At 37.8% G+C, this 19,165-nt stretch overlaps 1 protein-coding gene and 1 pseudogene across 2 annotated transcripts in view; one reads left to right on the top strand and one right to left on the bottom strand.

Annotated features, from left to right (window-relative positions):
* SUMO1 (small ubiquitin like modifier 1) overlaps nucleotides 1-19,165 on the top strand; it is a 35,488-nt gene that overhangs the window by 1,801 nt on the left and 14,522 nt on the right. For both annotated transcript variants that reach the window (XM_045480778.1, XM_045480779.1), the window contains one exon: nucleotides 13,020-13,094. In XM_045480778.1, coding sequence (XP_045336734.1) covers nucleotides 13,020-13,094 — 75 coding nt within the window. The remainder of the gene's footprint in view (nucleotides 1-13,019; nucleotides 13,095-19,165) is intronic.
* On the bottom strand, nucleotides 7,639-8,304 carry LOC123599320 (annotated as a pseudogene).

Raw genomic sequence — 19,165 nt, 5'->3', positions numbered from 1 at the left:
TGTACTTGCACTTTTAAATTTAACACACTTGTTTCCCTGGCTTTTAACCCGGTTCAGTTTTGTACCAGTTTGTGAAAGCAAGTGAGGCTTTTGTGGATTTGTACTATTGTGCAAAATGTACGTTGGTATTTTTAAAGCTTAATCATAATCTAGATTAATTTTGGATGGCTCTTAACAATCTAGATTAATTCCCAAGTTGGTATGGGAATTATAAGTGGCATTATAAGTATCTCCCTGGATAGTTGTTTACTTGGTTACCAGGGAGGAAAGAACAGGTGTAAATGCTTAGTTTCATCAGCCTTTTATTTTGATGCTAGGAAGCATGTTGAAATTTACTATAGTCTGATGAAAGAGCAATGTACAGAAAGAATTATAAACTAAATTACAGAATTTATTGCTCCAGTCATTGAATTCCAGCCATTGAGAGAGACATGAAAGAAGAAATAAAGGACCTAGTACACTAACAGGTGGCCAGAAGTTCTTTAGATTCTGTTTTAGAAGGTCTTTGAGGCCAAAACTATTCATGATAATACTAGGACATTATTTGTCTTTTTCACTCTGATCCTTTCCTGTGTTTTCAGTGGCGTTTTTTTAAACACTAACGTGGCCTGTGATATCACAACAGATTGAAATGTAGAAGCAGATGTGAAAATCTAGTTGCTGTTAAGCCAGACGTTAAAGAGATTTGCAAAAATGCAAAATAGTGCTGTTCTTCTCACTAGAAAAAACTGATGTTCTTCTCATTTTATTTTCAGTAAAAATATATTATTTATTAATATATAGTGGGGCTTTTTAAATGGATAATTAAAACATTTCTCAGTTTCAATGTCTAACTGTAAACCCGAATAAATATAACTAACCTAACAAAAGCTTTATGGAGTTCCAAATAACTTTTTAAGAGTGTACGAGTCCTGAGACCAAAAAGTTTGAGAACTGTTGCTCCATTCTGCTTAACTAGCATCATTATTAATAATCAAGACTCAGTACAATTTCAGTGTTGGGTGCTAAGGATTTAAAGAGGTATGAAGCTGAACTCTTACCCTTAAGAGGCTTATGAGCAAGAATAAGAATCTCAAGTTATTACTGTGCAATATCAGCAGCACAAGACTGACCCACTGTCCCCAAGAGACAATCTTAACTTAAACCAAGTTCTTTAAGGAGGATGCATTTTCTGAGGCACGTCTCAGAAATTTGTTATCTGGCGCTAAGACATTGCAGCTGAGTAACAATTTTAGGTTAAAATACGGGTGGACGTTAAAATCACACAAGACTTGAGTTGCTGGGTTTTCTGTTGATGAGTGAAAAGTTATTTTGTGAATTTGAGTAAAATACCTTTCCTGTAATTTTAACAATTACCAGCATTATCTAGTGGATTTGTGAACCATTGCTGAATAATTGTCTACAACAGGTTCTAAACCTAAAGTTCATGGGCCCTAAAGGCTGAAAATCATTGAAATTGTATGAGGCGTTTTGTTATTTTTACATGTGTATTTTTCTTTTAATTTATTTTGAGAGCAAGTGTGCGAGCACAAGCGGGGGAGGGGCAGAAAGAGAGGGAGAGAGAGAATCCCAAGCAGACTCCACACTGTTAGCACAGAGCTCTATGTGGGGCTTGAACTCACAAACCATGAGATCATGACCTGAGCTGAAATCAAGAGTTGGATGGCTAACCGACTGAGCCTCCCAGGTGCCCTGGCATGTGTGTATTTTTTTTAGGGAGAAAAGGCTTATAGCTTTCATCAGAGGTACATGATCTCTCAAAAATGATAAAGACAGTCCTTTAACCAATAGTAGATCTCATTGGGTGCTCTCCTTTGCCTGATCTCAAGCAAATCTAAGCACTTATATAGAACCAGAAGCTTGCTATCAAAATTGGTGTGGGTAATTTGTACAAATATTTTCCCTTTTTTCTTCCCTTTAGTCAAGTTTATAGTGTTCCCGCCATGCCCAAATCATCAAAGGCAGCATGGACTTCAGCTCTTTAATTCAGGTCTATTAATTTGTAATAATTAGATGACTGATTTACTTCAAATGCTAACTATTGTAAGTAAGCACATTCACTCTCCCCACTCCCACCTCAGAGAGAAACTGAATGATTTTCTTTTATTTTCCTTTTAGTCAAGGATTTGGAAGCATATGTAGTTCTGGTTATCTGTTGGTACGTTACAAACTACCTCAAAACTTAGAGGCTTAAAATAACAGTTTTCTATTTTGCTCATATATCTGCAATTTGGGCAGCCCTGTGGACTGGACTTAACCATTGCTCCTTGTTGTGTAGGGCCTCAACTGGGATTACATGGTTGGGCGCTGGAATGGATGGGCTCTTCATAAAGTCACAAGGCCTCTCTTAGTGGTTTCACCATGTGTTTTGCTCAGCATATTGAGCTATGGCAGCTCAGGGCTCATAAGAGTGTGAATGTTCCCAGAGAACCCTGGCTGGAAACCTTAAGCTTCCTAGGACCTAGCCTTGGAAGTCACTTCTGTAGTCTGTTGGTCAGGCAGATCGCTAAGGCCAGCCCAAATTCAAGGGAAAGGCATTTATTTATTTATTTGGGGGATCTAATTGACCTGTAATATGTTAGTTTCAGGTATACAACATAATGATTTGATATTTGATGTATGTAATGTGAAATCATGATCATAAGTCTAATTAACATCCATCACCACACAGTTACAATTTTTTTTCTTGTGATGAGAATTAAATCTCTTAGCAATTTTCAAATATGCAGTACAATATTAGCTGTAGTCAACAAGGGAAAGGCATTTAGACTTCATTTCTCAATGGGAAGAGTAACAAAGAATTCATAGTTATCTTTAATCTGCCACATTAATTGTATTTCTTCTGTCAGGATTGCATTATTCCCTGCAATATTCTTTGTATCTTCCTGTTGTTGATGTTTACTTATCTTACTGTTAGCTTGAGATAGTAGAATATGATGAATTGGGTATATATTAAAATTAATAATTATGTATACTACTATTTATATGTTAAAAACTGTAACTATAACTTAAGCATGTAGTGATACATACAGTAAGCATTGCCTGCCCCGTGAGAGGATTGATAGATATATTCTATTTTCTCCCTGATAGATACATGAGGTGCTGTTAGTGGATGTTGCAAACATAAAAGTTATTAACAAAACATTGCAAATAAAATGTTACCTAAACAATATTTAATAGTATTTTGAAAACTGAGTATGATTGTAATGGTTGTAGTACTCGTGAAGGTAGATGAGTAGTTCAAATTCAAAACTATAAAGCCATTGTCAAATAGGTCTTCATACCTTTTTAGCCCCCTTAGCATTTAGAATGTCTTTTATATTAGCAATAATTGCATCCCAGATAAACCTCATTGACTGTGATACTGCCAGCAAAGCTGAGAATGTCTCTATTATAGCTTTTTTAAAAAAATGTTCATTTCAGAGAGAGAGTGAGCACAAGTGGGAGAAGGACAGAGAGAGAGGGAAAAAGAGAATCCCAGGCAGGCACTGCGTTGAGTGCAAAACCCAATGTGGGGCTTGATCCCATGAACCATGCATGAGATCATGACCTGAACCAAAATCAAGAGTTGGACGCTTAACTGACTGAGTCACCCAGGTGCCCCTTGACTATAGTTTTTATATATAGTGTTAAAATTATTTACTTAAGTGTTCTTCTCCATTAGAATGCTTTTGAGGGTCATGAATCAGGCTTTTTTATTCATCCTTTTTTCTTGAAGTGCCCAGCACAGTGACTGGATACTTAGTTTTTTTTGAAGGAATGACTGGTCAGATTCATTCATTTAAACAAGTTATTTATTGAATGTTCTAGGCACCATTCTAAGCCCTAGAATTGGAGGGTTGCCTCAGAAACTTGAAGCAACTGGTATCTTCCTCCTCTTCTTTTAGCCTCCATGATGTTTTGTTATTGAGGAAGAGTTGGTTGTCATGGAGTAGTTTTCTTTTCATGGTGATTTTACATTACTTCTTGATCTTTACTTCTACTAACAATAGACCTGGAAACTTTATTTCTAAGATCAAATCATTTGTTTCTTCCAGAACATTAGAATTATTGTGGATAATTTTCTCTAAGATAGGTTTAGTATCCCATTTTAGAATTTTCTGAAATTGTGGTTTTTGGGAGGTAGATAATTTTTGATATTCTGCTTCTTTAAAAAAGTCATGAGTATGGGGCTACTGGGTAGCTCAGTCAGTTAAGCGCCCGGCTTCGGATCAGGTCATGATCTTGCATTTGGTGAGTTTGAGCCCTGCATTGGACTCAGTGTTAACAGCTCAGAGCCTGGAGCCTTCTTTGGCTTCTGTGTCTCCCTCTCTCTCTGCCCTCCCCTGCTCATGCTCTGTCTCTCTCTCAAAAAAATAAACATTAAAAAAAAATCTTTAAAAAGTCATGGGTACATTCTCACATCTACTATTGAGCACCTTACTTTTACAGTTAAAACATTTTTAAAAAATCTATTTTAAGTAATGCCTATACCCAATGTGGGGCTCAAACTCATGACCCCAAGGTCAAGAGTTGCATGCTCTTCTGACTAAGCCATCCAAGTGCCCCCTTACTTTTACAGTTTAAATTGTGGATATTCCTGCAACATAACTTAGGTTATTTAAAGATGTGTTATATTTATTATACTTTTTTATTTTGACCATTCTTTTGGTCAGTTGCTTTTACTGAGCTAGTGAGAATCTGTAGGAAAAGTGGAGTTCTGTTTGCTGGACTCTGTCTGTTTTCAATACACACACAGTTATTTTTCAAGATTTTACCAAAGATTGATATATGTATCAAAAAGTGCACATAAATGCATAGCTTGCTGAATTCTGACAAACTGATCACATTCATGCAGCCAGTACTCAGATTAAGATCCTCTGCCCTGACTACTAATTAGATTAGTTTTGCTTGTTTTTAGACATTATAATGTTATGTAAACGGAGTCATATGGTATATACTTCTGTATTTGACTTCTTTTGTTCAGCATTGTTAGATTCGTCCATATTATTGTGTTCTTATATTGTGTTCTTAAATTGCATTGCTAATTATATTCCATTGTGTGACTGTACCACAATTCTCCACCCTGCTTTTGATGCACAAGGAGGTAGTTTTCTAAGTTCTGTTTTTTTTTTTCTTTTAATGTTTATTTAAATTTTGAGAGAGAGAGAATGCGTTCGCACAAGCAGGGGAGGGGCAGAGAGAGAGGGCAACAGAGGATCTGAAGTGGGCTCTGCACTGACAGGGGAGAGCCCGATGTGGGGGCTTGAACTCATGAACCGTGGGATCATGACCTGAGCCAAAGTCAGTTGCTTAACCAGCTGAGCCATTCAGGTACCCTAGCTTCTGTTTTTAACATAAGACAAATGATACCTATTTACAGTACCTCCTATGTCAGTTTGGATTTCTTTTGGGCCGAGTAACAGAAAACGTGATATATAGTAGGTTAAACAAGTATGTGTTTATTTTTCTCATGAAACGAGAAGTCTGCGGGAGCCTGGGTGGCTCAATTGGTTAAGTGACTCTTGATTTCAGCTCAGGTCACAATTTCAGGGTCGTGGGATTGAGCCCCACGTTGGGCTCTGTGCTGAGTGTGGAGCCTGTTTAGGATACTCTCTTTCCCTCTGCCCCTTACCTCTCCCCCACTCACACACTCTGTCTCTCAAAAAAAAAAAAAAAAAAAAAAAAAAAGGAAGTCTAGACATAAGTAGTTCAGGGCTGGTAAGGCAGCTCCACAATGCCTTCATACTCTTTTCTCCCCCATCCATAACAGATGTTTTCACCCTCATGCCTATGTCTAGGCACAAAGAAGTTACTTTGTGTATTTGTTCCAGGTAGGAGAAAGAGATGGAGCAAAGGGAAAAAGTATGTGCCAACAACAAATCTGTCAGTGTTTTTTATCTCATTGGCTGGCACTGTGTCACGTGGCCATAATAGAAGCTGAGAAATATGCTTTTTGGCTGGGCATACCTAGGCTTCCCTTTGTAAGGAAAATGGAGAAAGGGGATATTGGATAGGTAATTAACAATGTCCGCCAACCTCTAAATGTGTATGCTGGTACTTTTGTATACAGTCAAGCCAGTTTGTTCCAAGCTTTGTGTAGGTCCATAGTCTAGGCTCAAAGAGTGGTTTGCACAACCAATGTGATTTTCAATTACAATTTTTAGTTCTTGGTAAGTTGCACATCTAGTGTTTAACCACCGTTCTAGAGTTGAATGTAAATTTGCAGAAGATCCAGTGTCTGGACAGCTTGACTTAAATGTTGAAGTTATGGAGCTAGGTCTGGTTGGTTCCATTCCAGATTTCCAGTACTGTGTCTTAAGTTTGAACACACAGCATGAATCTGAAAATGTATGTTTATTTTGTGTTTTTAGAATTGTGGTAAATCCATTGAAATAGGAGGGGGCTGATGTTATTGTATTTTGGGTTTTATATCTTTTAATAATGGGTGTAAGAATTTCCAACTTGAGCTATGTTGAATTTTTTTCATTAGGAAATAAAATGAAATAAACTGAAGAATTCTAGTCAGACCTGTGGTTAACAGATTTTTTGATACTTTGAGTGATTGCATTTTCTGTGAAAGGTTTTATGGAAAACTTTAATGTGTATGTAATTATATCCATATAGCCATCTCCTGGCCTATTTTATTTCATCTACATTACATTGCTCTAATCTACTCCCTCATAGTCTGAAGACAATCCCAGGTGTATAATTTCATCATAAATATTTCAGTATGTATCTGATATGTGGTAATAGTTATCACACCTTAAAAAATGAGCAGATTTGTTAATGTCCTCAAATAAGAGTAAATATATTCTTTGTTTTGGGGTTTCCTCAGAATCTCCCCACCTCCTTTCAGAAGAATGAACAACTCTTGTGTAGCTGGAAGGGTCATTGACAGATGGGAGGTAGTTAAGTGTGATGTCCTTTCATGTGATTAAATTGTCAACATACTGATTGCCAGTGCCTCTAAGCAGAGTTCTTGTTCTTTCGACTTTGAAATGGCACAGTAAAATTCTCATGAATTTTGTACGTTTGTAAATGGATTTTGTACATTTGTTGTGTTTTTCGTTCTTTCCAGCCTAATTCTCTTTCCAAATCCAACCATCTTCTATTTACAAGCTATTCCCTCTATGGCTTGGAAAGAAAAGTTAATAGTGCCTGTAGCGTGGTAAATTCCCTTATCATTCCAGTTACCATGATTCAGGCTCTGGATGACACAAACCTGAAAATTTAGAGGTTTTTGGTTCCTTTCTTTGATCTTGTACATATATTTACTTTTCTTTCCATTTACCTGTTTCTTCTGTTCTAAGGCTGTGTATCCTTTCCAGCCAAAGCAACCAGCCCTCTCTGGGAGTCTCTTTTCTCTGATGACCTAGTGTCCCAGAGCCAGTGCTGAATGCTTTCACTGTTTTGTAGCTAGTGTGCCATACCATTCTGTATTGGCTGCTTTTTCACAGGGGAGAGAAGGAAAGAAGACATACAAAAGACACTGAGATCACTGGAAATGATCATTGGCCTTTTTTGGCCAAGATCTTCTCATTTTTCAGACTAGTTTGTCAAAAGAAAAAAAGATAGTACATGAAAAGCTGGATGACTGCATTAAGCAAGCATGAGGCTATTAAACAAGTGGTATAGATGATATTGCCATAGTGCTTCAGAGTTGGGAAGAGGTCACCAAAATGTAGTGACTAGGGAAAGTGGTAACTTATTTTTGGAAATTTCATATCCTGACTGTTCACGTGTTCTTTTTTTTTTTTTTTTTTTTTTTTTTTTTTTTTTACAGTCTTGGGGTCTTTTATTTTTTTTACATTTATCACACCATGATTCATAGGGAATGGGTTCCAACAGCTCAGGCTCCTTTCCATTGGTTCTCACAAAGTGTGCTTCTCTGGGTGGGGCAGGCTGGCGCTTCAGTTGAACCCAAGTACCTTTCTCCTTGGCTTCCTTCTTTTTCTGATCATTTTCCTTCACACGCTTCAGGAAGCTGTCTCGGCTCTTTGAGTGCTTAATGTGCTTGATATGTACATTAATTCTCTTAGCAAGAATCTTGCCTTTAACTTTGTTTGTTTACAACAATGCCAACAGCATTCTGGGTATCATTGTAGACTCTTCCGGTTTTGCTATGGTAACATTTGTGGGGCATTCCTTTTTGAACAGTGCCCATTCCCTTGATGTCCACAATATCACCTTTCCTGTAGATTTGCATGTATGTTGCCAAAGGAACAACTCCATGTTTTCTAAAAGGCCTAGAGAACATATAGCGAGTACCTCTCCTCTTTGCCTTTGTGTTGGTCATTTTGGCGAATTACTGGAAGATGGCGGTTCCGGCCGAAAGGAAGGCTGTTCACATGTTCTTATGCAGTTAAAGTGAATTATCTTGTATTTCCAACTGTAAATATAAAAAACTGAAAGGATTTAGTAAGATTTTGTGGGGTGATACAGAAAATAATGTTGTCTCTTTGATCCAACAGCATTAAATAGCCTAGTATTTGCCTGGCATTACAGAAATTATAAAGATGAAAAACTTGGGTCCTCTCCTTGTAAACTTGTAGGGAAGTCAAGACATACAAAACTGTCACAGAAAACATTAATTTATTTAACAAGAATATTGAATATCTTCAAAGAAGCAGCCACTGTGCATGATCAGAAATAAAGTATGCCAGTGAGGAACTCAATCTGGTAGAAGATACAAATAGGCCAACATGTGGTTATAATAGATAAAAGTAAGCATGGGGATGTTTAAGAGGGTGATTAGAGAAATCAGTTTGTAGGAAGTGATGCCTGAGTGAAAGGAAAATAGGGTAAGAAAGGGCTTCTAAGCAGAGGTGATTAACAGGTATAGATATGATGAAGATAAGGTAGAGGTGATATGTGTAAGGGATTGTAGATCAATATGGCTGGAGCAAAGGATATTATTAGCAAGAGAGATAGGAGATTAAGGCTGGATTGCTAGCTGGGACCAGTACATGAAGGACCAGTGTATGTCAGCTAAGAAGTTTGAATTTAAGATTCTGCCTGAAGATTATGGGCAGATCAGATTGCATTTTAAAGAGGTGGCTCTGGTGGTAGTTGGAGAATTGAAGGGAGCAAGACTGTTGCAGTAATATTAAGGAACAACAATGAGTACCTGAAATAAGGCAGTGGAATGGAGAGAAAAATAAACTTGAGAGCCACTAAGGGATAATAACATTGTCAGAAGGATGGGTGATTAAGTGTGAGATTTAAGAGAGAAAGTCTAGCTAAAGATGACACCTGAGTTTCTGTTTTGGACAGTTGAGTGTATGGTAACCGTTTTTTGTAATTGAGAGTCCAGGAGGAAATTTGTTTTGTTTTGTCTTGTTTTGTTTTTTTAAGGTGGTTTTCAGGAAGAGGAGTTAAAATTTACAGAGGAGTTGGAAATAATGCATTCAGTTTTAGGTACTTACATTTGGGTACCCATGGGACATCTAAAGTGGAGATACTCAAGCATTTGGATAAATGAATGTAAAACTCAGAAAAGTCAGGTTGGAGAGGATGACTGTGAGTCATTAGGATCTGAGAGGTAGTTGGAATCATGGGTCACCCAAGAGAGAAGGCAGAAGATTGAGGACCTGGAATCCAGAGGAGACACCCAGCATTTAAGGAAATAGCCAAGATAAGGAGAGAATGGAATCTTGGAGGCCAAAGGTCAAGAGTTTTCAGGGAAGAAATCACTAAGTGTCTATTCTGTTACTGTTAAAAATGAGATTTGAAATTGTCCGATAAATTCAGCAATAAGGAGTTGAACTAGTAATCTTGATGAGAGCAGTATCAAGTGAAATGGTGAAATATAAACCAGATTTTGTGAGTTTAAGGGTGAAAGTGGAGACAGTTAATGCTGACTACTCTTGTAAGAAGGTTAAAGAAAAAGATGAGGACAACAACTAGAGAAGATAGTCGAGAAGGGAGTATTTTATTTTTAATTTTTTTAAATGTTTGTTTATTTTTGAGACAGCGTGAACACGGGAGGGGCAGAGAGAGGGAGACACAGAATCCGAAGCAGACTCCAGGCTCCAAGCTGTCAGCACAGAGCCTGACTCAGGGCTTGAACTCACGAACCGTGAGATCATGACCTGAGCTGAAATTGGACACTTAACCAACTGAGACACCCAGGTGTTTAGAGAAAGGAGTATTTTAAAAGTGAAAATAAATGCCATGAAAGGTAAGAATAAATTCCAGATAGGAACATAAAGGAAAATATTAATCCTAGTTGGAAGGTTGGGGGGGTGCTGTGGTTCCTGGAAGAGTTTTTGTTTTGTTTTGCTTTTTTAATCTCCTGGAAGAATTTTGTTTTATTTATTTTTTATTTTAGACAGAGATTGGGAGTTGAGGGGAGAGAGAACTTCCAGTAGGCTCCCTACTCAGCGCAGAGCCTGACACAGAGCTCGATCCCATGACCCTGGGATCATGACCTGAGCCGAAATGAAGAGTCAGATGATCAACCTACTGAGCCACCAAGGCGCCCTGTTAGAGTTTTTAAAAATGTATTTATTTGTTTTTGAGAGACAGAGCACGAGCAGGGGAGAAGCAGAGAGAGAGGGAGACAAAGAATTCAGTCAGGCTCCAGGCTCCGAGCTGTCAGCACAGAGCCCATTGTGGGGCTTGAACTCACAAACCATGAGATCATGACCTGAGCCGAAGTTGGACGCTTAACCAACTGAGCCACCCAGGCACCCCCAGAGTTTTTAATACTGGACTTCAAATGACATGTGGGATGGATTTCTTTGAGGTGATTTCAGGAAAAGTTGAGGGGAGGAGGTATATTCTAGGTTGTGGAAACGGGTTGAAGGTGGAAGAATGCTGGTAGACTTTTCAGGAAACACCAAATAGTCCAATTTAACCGTATCCTCAGGTTTGTAAAGAAAGTGGTAGAAAAATGGGAATTGAGTTTGGTAATGGAAACTGAATTTGGTGCTGTGGAGTTTGGTTCTAGGCCTTAAAGAACTGGGAGCTATTAATGCTTTTTGATAGGAGTAGTTATCCAATTAGAGAAGCTGTAGTTGAGAAAAACTGTGGAGGAGGGGAAAGAATTCTTTTGTCTTTCCTTGAGTAGCCTCTGTAGCCATCTTAGCTAAGAAAACTGGAGCAAAATCACTCCCATTGTACTGATGGATGGCTGCTGGAGGTGGGGGTGGCGATACTCCTTCTTTGTATTAATTCAAACAACGCTTCCTAACACCCCTTTTCCTCCCAGTTAAAGAGAACTCCGCTTCATTGCTCTTCACTGTGTGGAATAAGCTGTCCTAACCCTCTCTAGATACTTAAAGAAGAAGCAGCTGTTAACTATGAATATAAATTCATAGAAATGTGGTGATGTGACTGTATTTGAAGACAGTCTTCTAGTTTTCAGGTGAAAGACTGTCTCACTAAAGAAGGTTCATTTTGTCTGTTGCCGTAATATGCAGTAGTCAGCAAATGTTGAAAGCACTGCAGAATGAAAAACAGGCAAGGACTTACACTAACGAAGTCAATTCTGTTGTCTAAGCATTTCCTTGGACTCTAGCCTGTATCTTAAAGTTAAAAGCTACTTCTAGTTTAAAATGTTCTGTTAAATTTTTATTGTTGAAGAGTTTTAGTTTTAAGTTTCTGGCATGAGGTACACAGGTAATATGGCCCTGTTATTTTACTTGTACAATATAATATGGTTGGTTATATTCTTATCAAGTGTGGATTAACAGAAATTGTTATATATTTAACAGAAGAGCATATGTGTAAATAAGTGGCTGATTTGGTGGCCAAACTAAGGTAAACAGGAAAGCTACTTTTTTTTTTTTTATTTAGAAAAAAAATTTTTTTAAACATTTATTTTTGAGAGACAGAGAGAGAGTATGAGCAGGGGAGGGGCAGAGTGAGAGGGAGGTACCAGAATTTGAAGCAGGTTCCAGGCTCCAAGCTGTCAGCACAGAGACCGACACGGGGCTCGAACTCAAACCATGAGATCATGACCTGAGCCGAAGTCGGACACTTAACCGACTGAGCCACCCAGGTGCCCCAGGAAAGCTACTTTTAATGTACTATTTAGTGAAGCTACCTCCTTTAGTAAAATGGCTTTTCTTAGATACTTCATGATGAAATTGTTTTAACTAGTTTATTCTGTTAACTTCATTTTCTTTTCAATATCCCTTAATTAGAAATTATTTTATAACCCTCTTTTCTCTCTTCAAATTTTGTCTCCTCTTTCTTTTTCCTACCTACTCTATACTTTTTTCTTATTCTACTTACTACCCTAAGCTTTTTCAGCCAAGCCTAATGTTTTAAAATTGGATAGACTGCTTCAGATAGTCTAAAATAATAGATGATATAAAATTGATTTGTTTTGATCCTAGAGTACATTAGACCAATATGCTGTTTGATTTTCCTTTCTAAATAGACCTTGCTTATACTAATATGATTAATTTATGTTTTTTAGTATAGTTTTGCAGTTGGAGTAGTTAACTTCTCTGATAGGCTCTGACAAGAGAATCTTGGGTTCAGAATGTTTGGTTGATGGAGAATGAACTTCTGACTAATAGGAGTTGACTGTAGGGTAGGTTGTCCTCTGCTCAGCAGAATTAGCACCAAGTGGTAACTTGTTAGAAATGTATTTACAGCCCTACCCCTCACCTACTGAATAAAAAGTTGGGAGTGGGGCCCAGCAGTTGTTTAAAAAGTCCCTCAGTTGATTCCTATGCATGGTGGGGTCTTAGACGTATTACTGTAGGATATCACAATAAGAGACCTCTATTTTTTTTATCTTTTTTTATTATTATATGAAATTTTTTGTCAAATCTTTTAATCTTTTTTTTTATTATTATATGAAATTTATTGTCAAATAAGAGACCTCTATTTTGACTTCTGGAACACTGGTATTTGAAACAGTAATTGACTTAGGTTTTTTGCTTAATTGGTGTGGCAGAGAAAATAAATGCTGTTTTATTCTCAAGTACAGATTTTGTACTCAGTGAAAGTAATGGGTGTTCATGAGTAAGTAATTACAATAGCATATAGGAACTTTATCTTTGAATATACTTTTATTTCAGGAGGCAAAACCTTCAACTGAAGACTTGGGGGATAAGAAGGAAGGAGAATACATTAAACTCAAAGTCATTGGACAGGTGAGTTTCATTATTTTTCTCCTTTAACTCTCTAAAATGAGTAATTTCTGATACATAAAAAATGATTTCAGTAAGGCAAATTATTTAAAAATGGCATTTTCATTTACTATACATGCATCTGTTGTGGGAGGTAGAAGAGGTTCATACTGTTCTATTGATCTGCTAGGCAGATCTGCTATGCAGATTTAGATTATCTTAATTTCTCCAAATAAAAAACTTTTCTTGGTTAGCATGCTTCAGTGGCAAATATAGTAAATACTATTGAGTGATAAAGCTAGGGCCAACCGTAAAAGGGCCTCTCAGTAGTCCTTTTACTGACCCCTTTCTCTTTCCTGGCATGTCTTTTCCCCAGACTGTATCTTTATTGACCTTTCTTGAGATGTTAACTGATAATTAAGGTTAGTTGAAAATTGTTGGAGGAATGAATCTTCATATAGTAGTTCCCCCTTATCTGCGGCAGTATTTTCCAAGACCTTCATTGAATGCTTGAAACCGTGGATAGTACTGAACCCTATTTGTACTATGTTTTTTCCTGTACATCCACACCTCTGGTAAAGTTTAATTTGTAAATTAGGCTCAGTAAGAGATTAGCAACAGTAATAATAAAATAGAACAATTATAACTGTATATTGTAATATGTCATGTGAATGTGATCTCTCTCTCAAAATATCTTACTGTACTATACTCACCCTTGTGATGATATGAGATGATAAAATGCCTACATGATGAGATGAAGTGAGGTAAGTGATGCAGGCTTTGTGATGTAGCATTAGGCTACTACTGACCTACTATGTTTATATTCTTTGTTCATATCCTTTCCCCATTTTCTGTGATTATCTTAACTGATAATTTTTATGAATTTTTTTTAAAGTTAATCTGTTTTGAGAGAGAGAGAGCGCGAGTGCACAAGTGGGGAAGGGGCAGAGTGAGGGAGAGACAAAATCCCAAGCAGGCTCAGTCTGGCAGTGCAGAGCCTGATGTGAGTTCATGATCTGAGCTGAGATCAACAGTTGGATGCTTAACTGACTGAGCCACCCAGGTGTCCCTTACTTAAAAAAATTTTAATTAATATTTAATTCGTGTACCATAAAAATCACCATTTATTTTATTATTTTTTAAGATTTTATTTTTTTAGGTAATCTCCATCTGATGTGGGGCTTGAACCTACAACCCCAAGATCAAGAGTTGTATGCTCTACCAACTAACTGAGCCAGCTGGGCATACCAATACTCACCATTTTTACGTGTATGATTCAGTGGCCTTTATATATTCCACAAGGATATGCTGTGCACCATTACCACTATTTAGTTCCAGAACATTTTCATCATCCCCAAAAGACATACTCTACTCATTAGCACTATTCCCTATCCTCTCCCCGGCCAGCCTCTAGCAACCACTGATTTATTTTTTGTTTTTATGGATTTGCCTGTTTTGGACATTTCATATAAATGGAATCACATGATATGTGGCCTTTTGTGACTAGTTTCTTTCATTTAATATATTTTCTTTTTTTTTTTTTTTTTTTTTTTTTTTTTTTTCACCATTATTTTTTTTTTTATTTTTTATAATATATGAAATTTATTGTCCAAATTGGTTTCCATAAAACACCCAGTGCTCATCCCAAAAGGTGCCCTCCTCAATACCCATCACCCACCCTCTCCTCCCTCCCACCCCCCATCAACCCTCAGTTTGTTCTCAGTTTTTAACAGTCTCTTATGCTTTGGCTCTCTCCCACTCTAACCTCTTTTTTTTTTTTTTTTTTTTTTTTTTCCTTTTTTCCTCCCCCTCCCCCACGGGTTCCTGTTACGTTTCTCAGGGTCCACATAAGAGTGAAACCATATGGTATCTGTCTTTCTCTGTATGGCTTATTTCACTTAGCATCACACTCTCCAGTTCCATCCACGTTGCTACAAAAGGCCATATTTCATTTTTTCTCATTGCCACGTAGTATTCCATTGTGTATATAAACCACAATTTCTTTATCCATTCATCAGTTGATGGACATTTAGGCTCTTTCCATAATTTGGCTATTGTTGAGAGTGCTGCTGTGAACATTGGGGTACAAGTGCCCCTATGCATCAGTACTCCTGTATCCCTTGGATAAATTCCCAGCAGTGCTATTGCTGGGTCATAGGGTAGGTCTATTTTTAATTTTCTGAGGAACCTCCACACTGTTTTCCAGAGCGGCTGCACCAATTTGCATTCCCACCAACAGTGCAAGAGGGTTCCCGTTTCTCCACATCCTCGCCAGCATCTATAGTCTCCTGATTTGTTCATTTTGGCCACTCTGACTGGCGTGAGGTGATACCTGAGTGTGGTTTTGATTTGTATTTCCCTGATAAGGAGCGACGCTGAACATCTTTTCATGTGCCTGTTGGCCATCCGGATGTCTTCTTTAGAGAAGTGTCTATTCATGTTTTCTGCCCATTTCTTCACTGGGTTATTTGTTTTTCGGGTGTGGAGTTTGGTGAGCTCTTTATAGATTCTGGATACTAGCCCTTTGTCCGATATGTCATTTGCAAATATCTTTTCCCATTCCGTTGGTTGCCTTTTAGTTTTGTTGGTTGTTTCCTTTGCTGTGCAGAAGCTTTTTATCTTCATAAGGTCCCAGTAATTCACTTTTGCTTTTAATTCCCTTGCCTTTGGGGATGTGTCGAGTAAGAGATTGCTACGGCTGAGGTCAGAGAGGTCTTTTCCTGCTTTCTCCTCTAAGGTTTTGATGGTTTCCTGTCTCACATTCAGGTCCTTTATCCATTTTGAGTTTATTTTTGTGAATGGTGTGAGAAAGTGGTCTAGTTTCAACCTTCTGCATGTTGCTGTCCAGTTCTCCCAGCACCATTTGTTAAAGAGGCTGTCTTTTTTCCATTGGATGTTCTTTCCTGCTTTGTCAAAGATGAGTTGACCATACGTTTGTGGGTCTAGTTCTGGGGTTTCTATTCTATTCCATTGGTCTATGTGTCTGTTTTTGTGCCAATACCATGCTGTCTTGATGATGACAGCTTTGTAGTAGAGGCTAAAGTCTGGGATTGTGATGCCTCCTGCTTTGGTCTTCTTCTTCAAAATTCCTTTGGCTATTCGGGGCCTTTTGTGGTTCCATATGAATTTTAGGATTGCTTGTTCTAGTTTCGAGAAGAATGCTGGTGCAATTTTGATTGGGATTGCATTGAATGTGTAGATAGCTTTGGGTAGTATTGACATTTTGACAATATTTATTTTTCCAATCCATGAGCAGGGAATGTCTTTCCATTTCTTTAAATCTTCTTCAATTTCCTTCGTAAGCTTTCTATAGTTTTCAGCATACAGATCCTTTACATCTTTGGTTAGATTTATTCCTAGGTATTTTATGCTTCTTGGTGCAATTGTGAATGGGATCAGTTTCTTTATTTGTCTTTCTGTTGCTTCATTGTTAGTGTATAAGAATGCAACTGATTTCTGTACATTGATTTTGTATCCTGCAACTTTGCTGAATTCATGTATCAATTCTAGCAGACTTTTGGTGGAGTCTATCGGATTTTCCATGTATAATATCATGTCATCTGCAAAGAGCGAAAGCTTGACTTCATCTTTGCCAATTTTGATGCCTTTGATTTCCTTTTGTTGTCTGATTGCTGATGCTAGAACTTCCAGCACTATGTTAAACAACAGCGGTGAGAGTGGGCATCCCTGTCGTGTTCCTGATCTCAGGGAAAAAGCTCTCAGTTTTTCCCCGTTGAGGATGATGTTAGCTGTGGGCTTTTCATAAATGGCTTTTATGATCTTTAAGTATGTTCCTTCTATCCCGACTTTCTCAAGGGTTTTTATTAAGAAAGGGTGCTGGATTTTGTCAAAGGCCTTTTCTGCATCGATTGACAGGATCATATGGTTCTTCTCTTTTTTTTTGTTAATGTGATGGATCACGTTGATTGATTTGCGAATGTTGAACCAGCCCTGCATCCCAGGAATGAATCCCACTTGATCATGGTGAATAATTCTTTTTATATGCCGTTGAATTCGATTTGCTAGTATCTTATTGAGAATTTTTGCATCCGTATTCATCAGGGATATTGGCCGGTAGTTCTCTTTTTTTACTGGGTCTCTATCTAGTTTAGGAATCAAAGTAATACTGGCTTCATAGAATGAGTCTGGAAGTTTTCCTTCCCTTTCTATTTCTTGGAATAGCTTGAGAAGGATAGGTATTATCTCTGCTTTAAACGTCTGGTAGAACTCCCCTGGGAAGCCATCTGGTCCTGGAGTCTTATTTGTTGGGAGATTTTTAATAACCGATTCAATTTCTTCGCTGGTTATGGGTCTGTTCAAGCTTTCTATTTCCTCCTGGTTGAGTTTTGGAAGAGTGTGGGTGTTCAGGAATTTGTCCATTTCTTCCAGGTTGTCCAATTTGTTGGCATATAATTTTTCATAGTATTCCCTGATAATTGTTTGTATCTCTGAGGGATTGGTTGTAATAATTCCATTTTCATTCATGATTTTATCTATTTGGGTCATCTCCCTTTTCTTTTTGAGAAGCCTGGCTAGAGGTTTGTCAATTTTGTTTATTTTTTCAAAAAACCAACTCTTGGTTTCATTGATCTGCTCTACAGTTTTTTTAGACTCTATATTGTTTATTTCTGCTCTGATCTTTATTATTTCTCTTCTTCTGCTGGGTTTAGGCTGCCTTTGCTGTTCTGCTTCCATTTCCTTTAGGTGTGCTGTTAGATTTTGTATTTGGGATTTTTCTTGTTTCTTGAGATAGGCCTGGATTGCAATGTATTTTCCTCTCAGGACTGCCTTCGCTGCGTCCCAAAGCGTTTGGATTGTTGTATTTTCATTTTCGTTTGTTTCCATATATTTTTTTATTTCTTCTCTAATTGCCTGGTTGACCCACTCATTCGTTAGTAGGATGCTCTTTAACCTCCATGCTTTTGGAGGTTTTCCAGACTTTTTTCTGTGGTTGATTTCAAGCTTCATAGCATTGTGGTCTGAAAGTATGCATGGTATAATTTCAATTCTGGTAAACTTATGGAGGGCTGTTTTGTGACCCAGTATGTGATCTATCTTGGAGAATGTTCCATGTGCACTCGAGAAGAAAGTATATTCTGTTGCTTTGGGATGCAGAGTTCTAAATATATCTGTCAAGTCCATCTGATCCAATGTCTCATTCAGGGCCCTTGTTTCTTTATTGACCGTGTGTCTAGATGATCTATCCATTTCTGTAAGTGGGGTGTTAAAGTCCCCTGCAATTACCACATTCTTATCAATAAGGTTGCTTATGTTTATGAGTAGTTGTTTTATATATTTGGGGGCTCCGGTATTCGGCGCATAGACATTTATAATTGTTAGCTCTTCCTGATGGATAGACCCTGTAACTATTATATAATGTCCTTCTTCATCTCTTGTTACAGCCTTTAATTTAAAGTCTAGTTTGTCTGATATAAGTATGGCTACTCCAGCTTTCTTTTGGCTTCCAGTAGCATGATAAATAGTTCTCCATCCCCTCACTCTCAATCTAAAGGTGTCCTCAGGTCTAAAATGAGTCTCTTGTAGACAGCAAATAGATGGGTCTTCTTTTTTTATCCATTCTGATACCCTATGTCTTTTGGTTGGCGCATTTAATCCATTTACATTCAGTGTTATTATAGAAAGATATGGGTTTAGAGTCATTGTGATGTCTGTATATTTTATGCTTGTAGTGATGTCTCTGGTATTTTGTCTCACAGGGTCCCCCTTAGGATCTCTTGTAGGGCTGGTTTAGTGGTGACAAATTCCTTCAGTTTTTGTTTGTTTGGGAAGACCTTTATCTCTCCTTCTATTCTAAATGACAGACTTGCTGGATAAAAGATTCTCGGCTGCATATTTTTTCTGTTTAGCACACTGAAAATCTCGTGCCAATTCTTTCTGGCCTGCCAAGTTTCAAAAGAGAGATCAGTCACGAGTCTTATAGGTCTCCCTTTATATGTGAGGGCACGTTTACCCCTTGCTGCTTTCAGAATTTTCTCTTTATCCTTGTATTTTGCCAGTTTCACTATGATATGTCGTGCAGAAGATCGATTCAGGTTCCGTCTGAAGGGAGTTCTCTGTGCCTCTTGGATTTCAAT

Source organism: Leopardus geoffroyi, chromosome C1 (assembly GCF_018350155.1).
Source record: "Leopardus geoffroyi isolate Oge1 chromosome C1, O.geoffroyi_Oge1_pat1.0, whole genome shotgun sequence".
In the NCBI taxonomy this organism is placed as follows: Eukaryota; Metazoa; Chordata; class Mammalia; order Carnivora; family Felidae; genus Leopardus; species Leopardus geoffroyi.
Note: the sequence above shows the minus strand (reverse complement) of the source record. Positions and strands in the feature narration are given on the sequence as shown.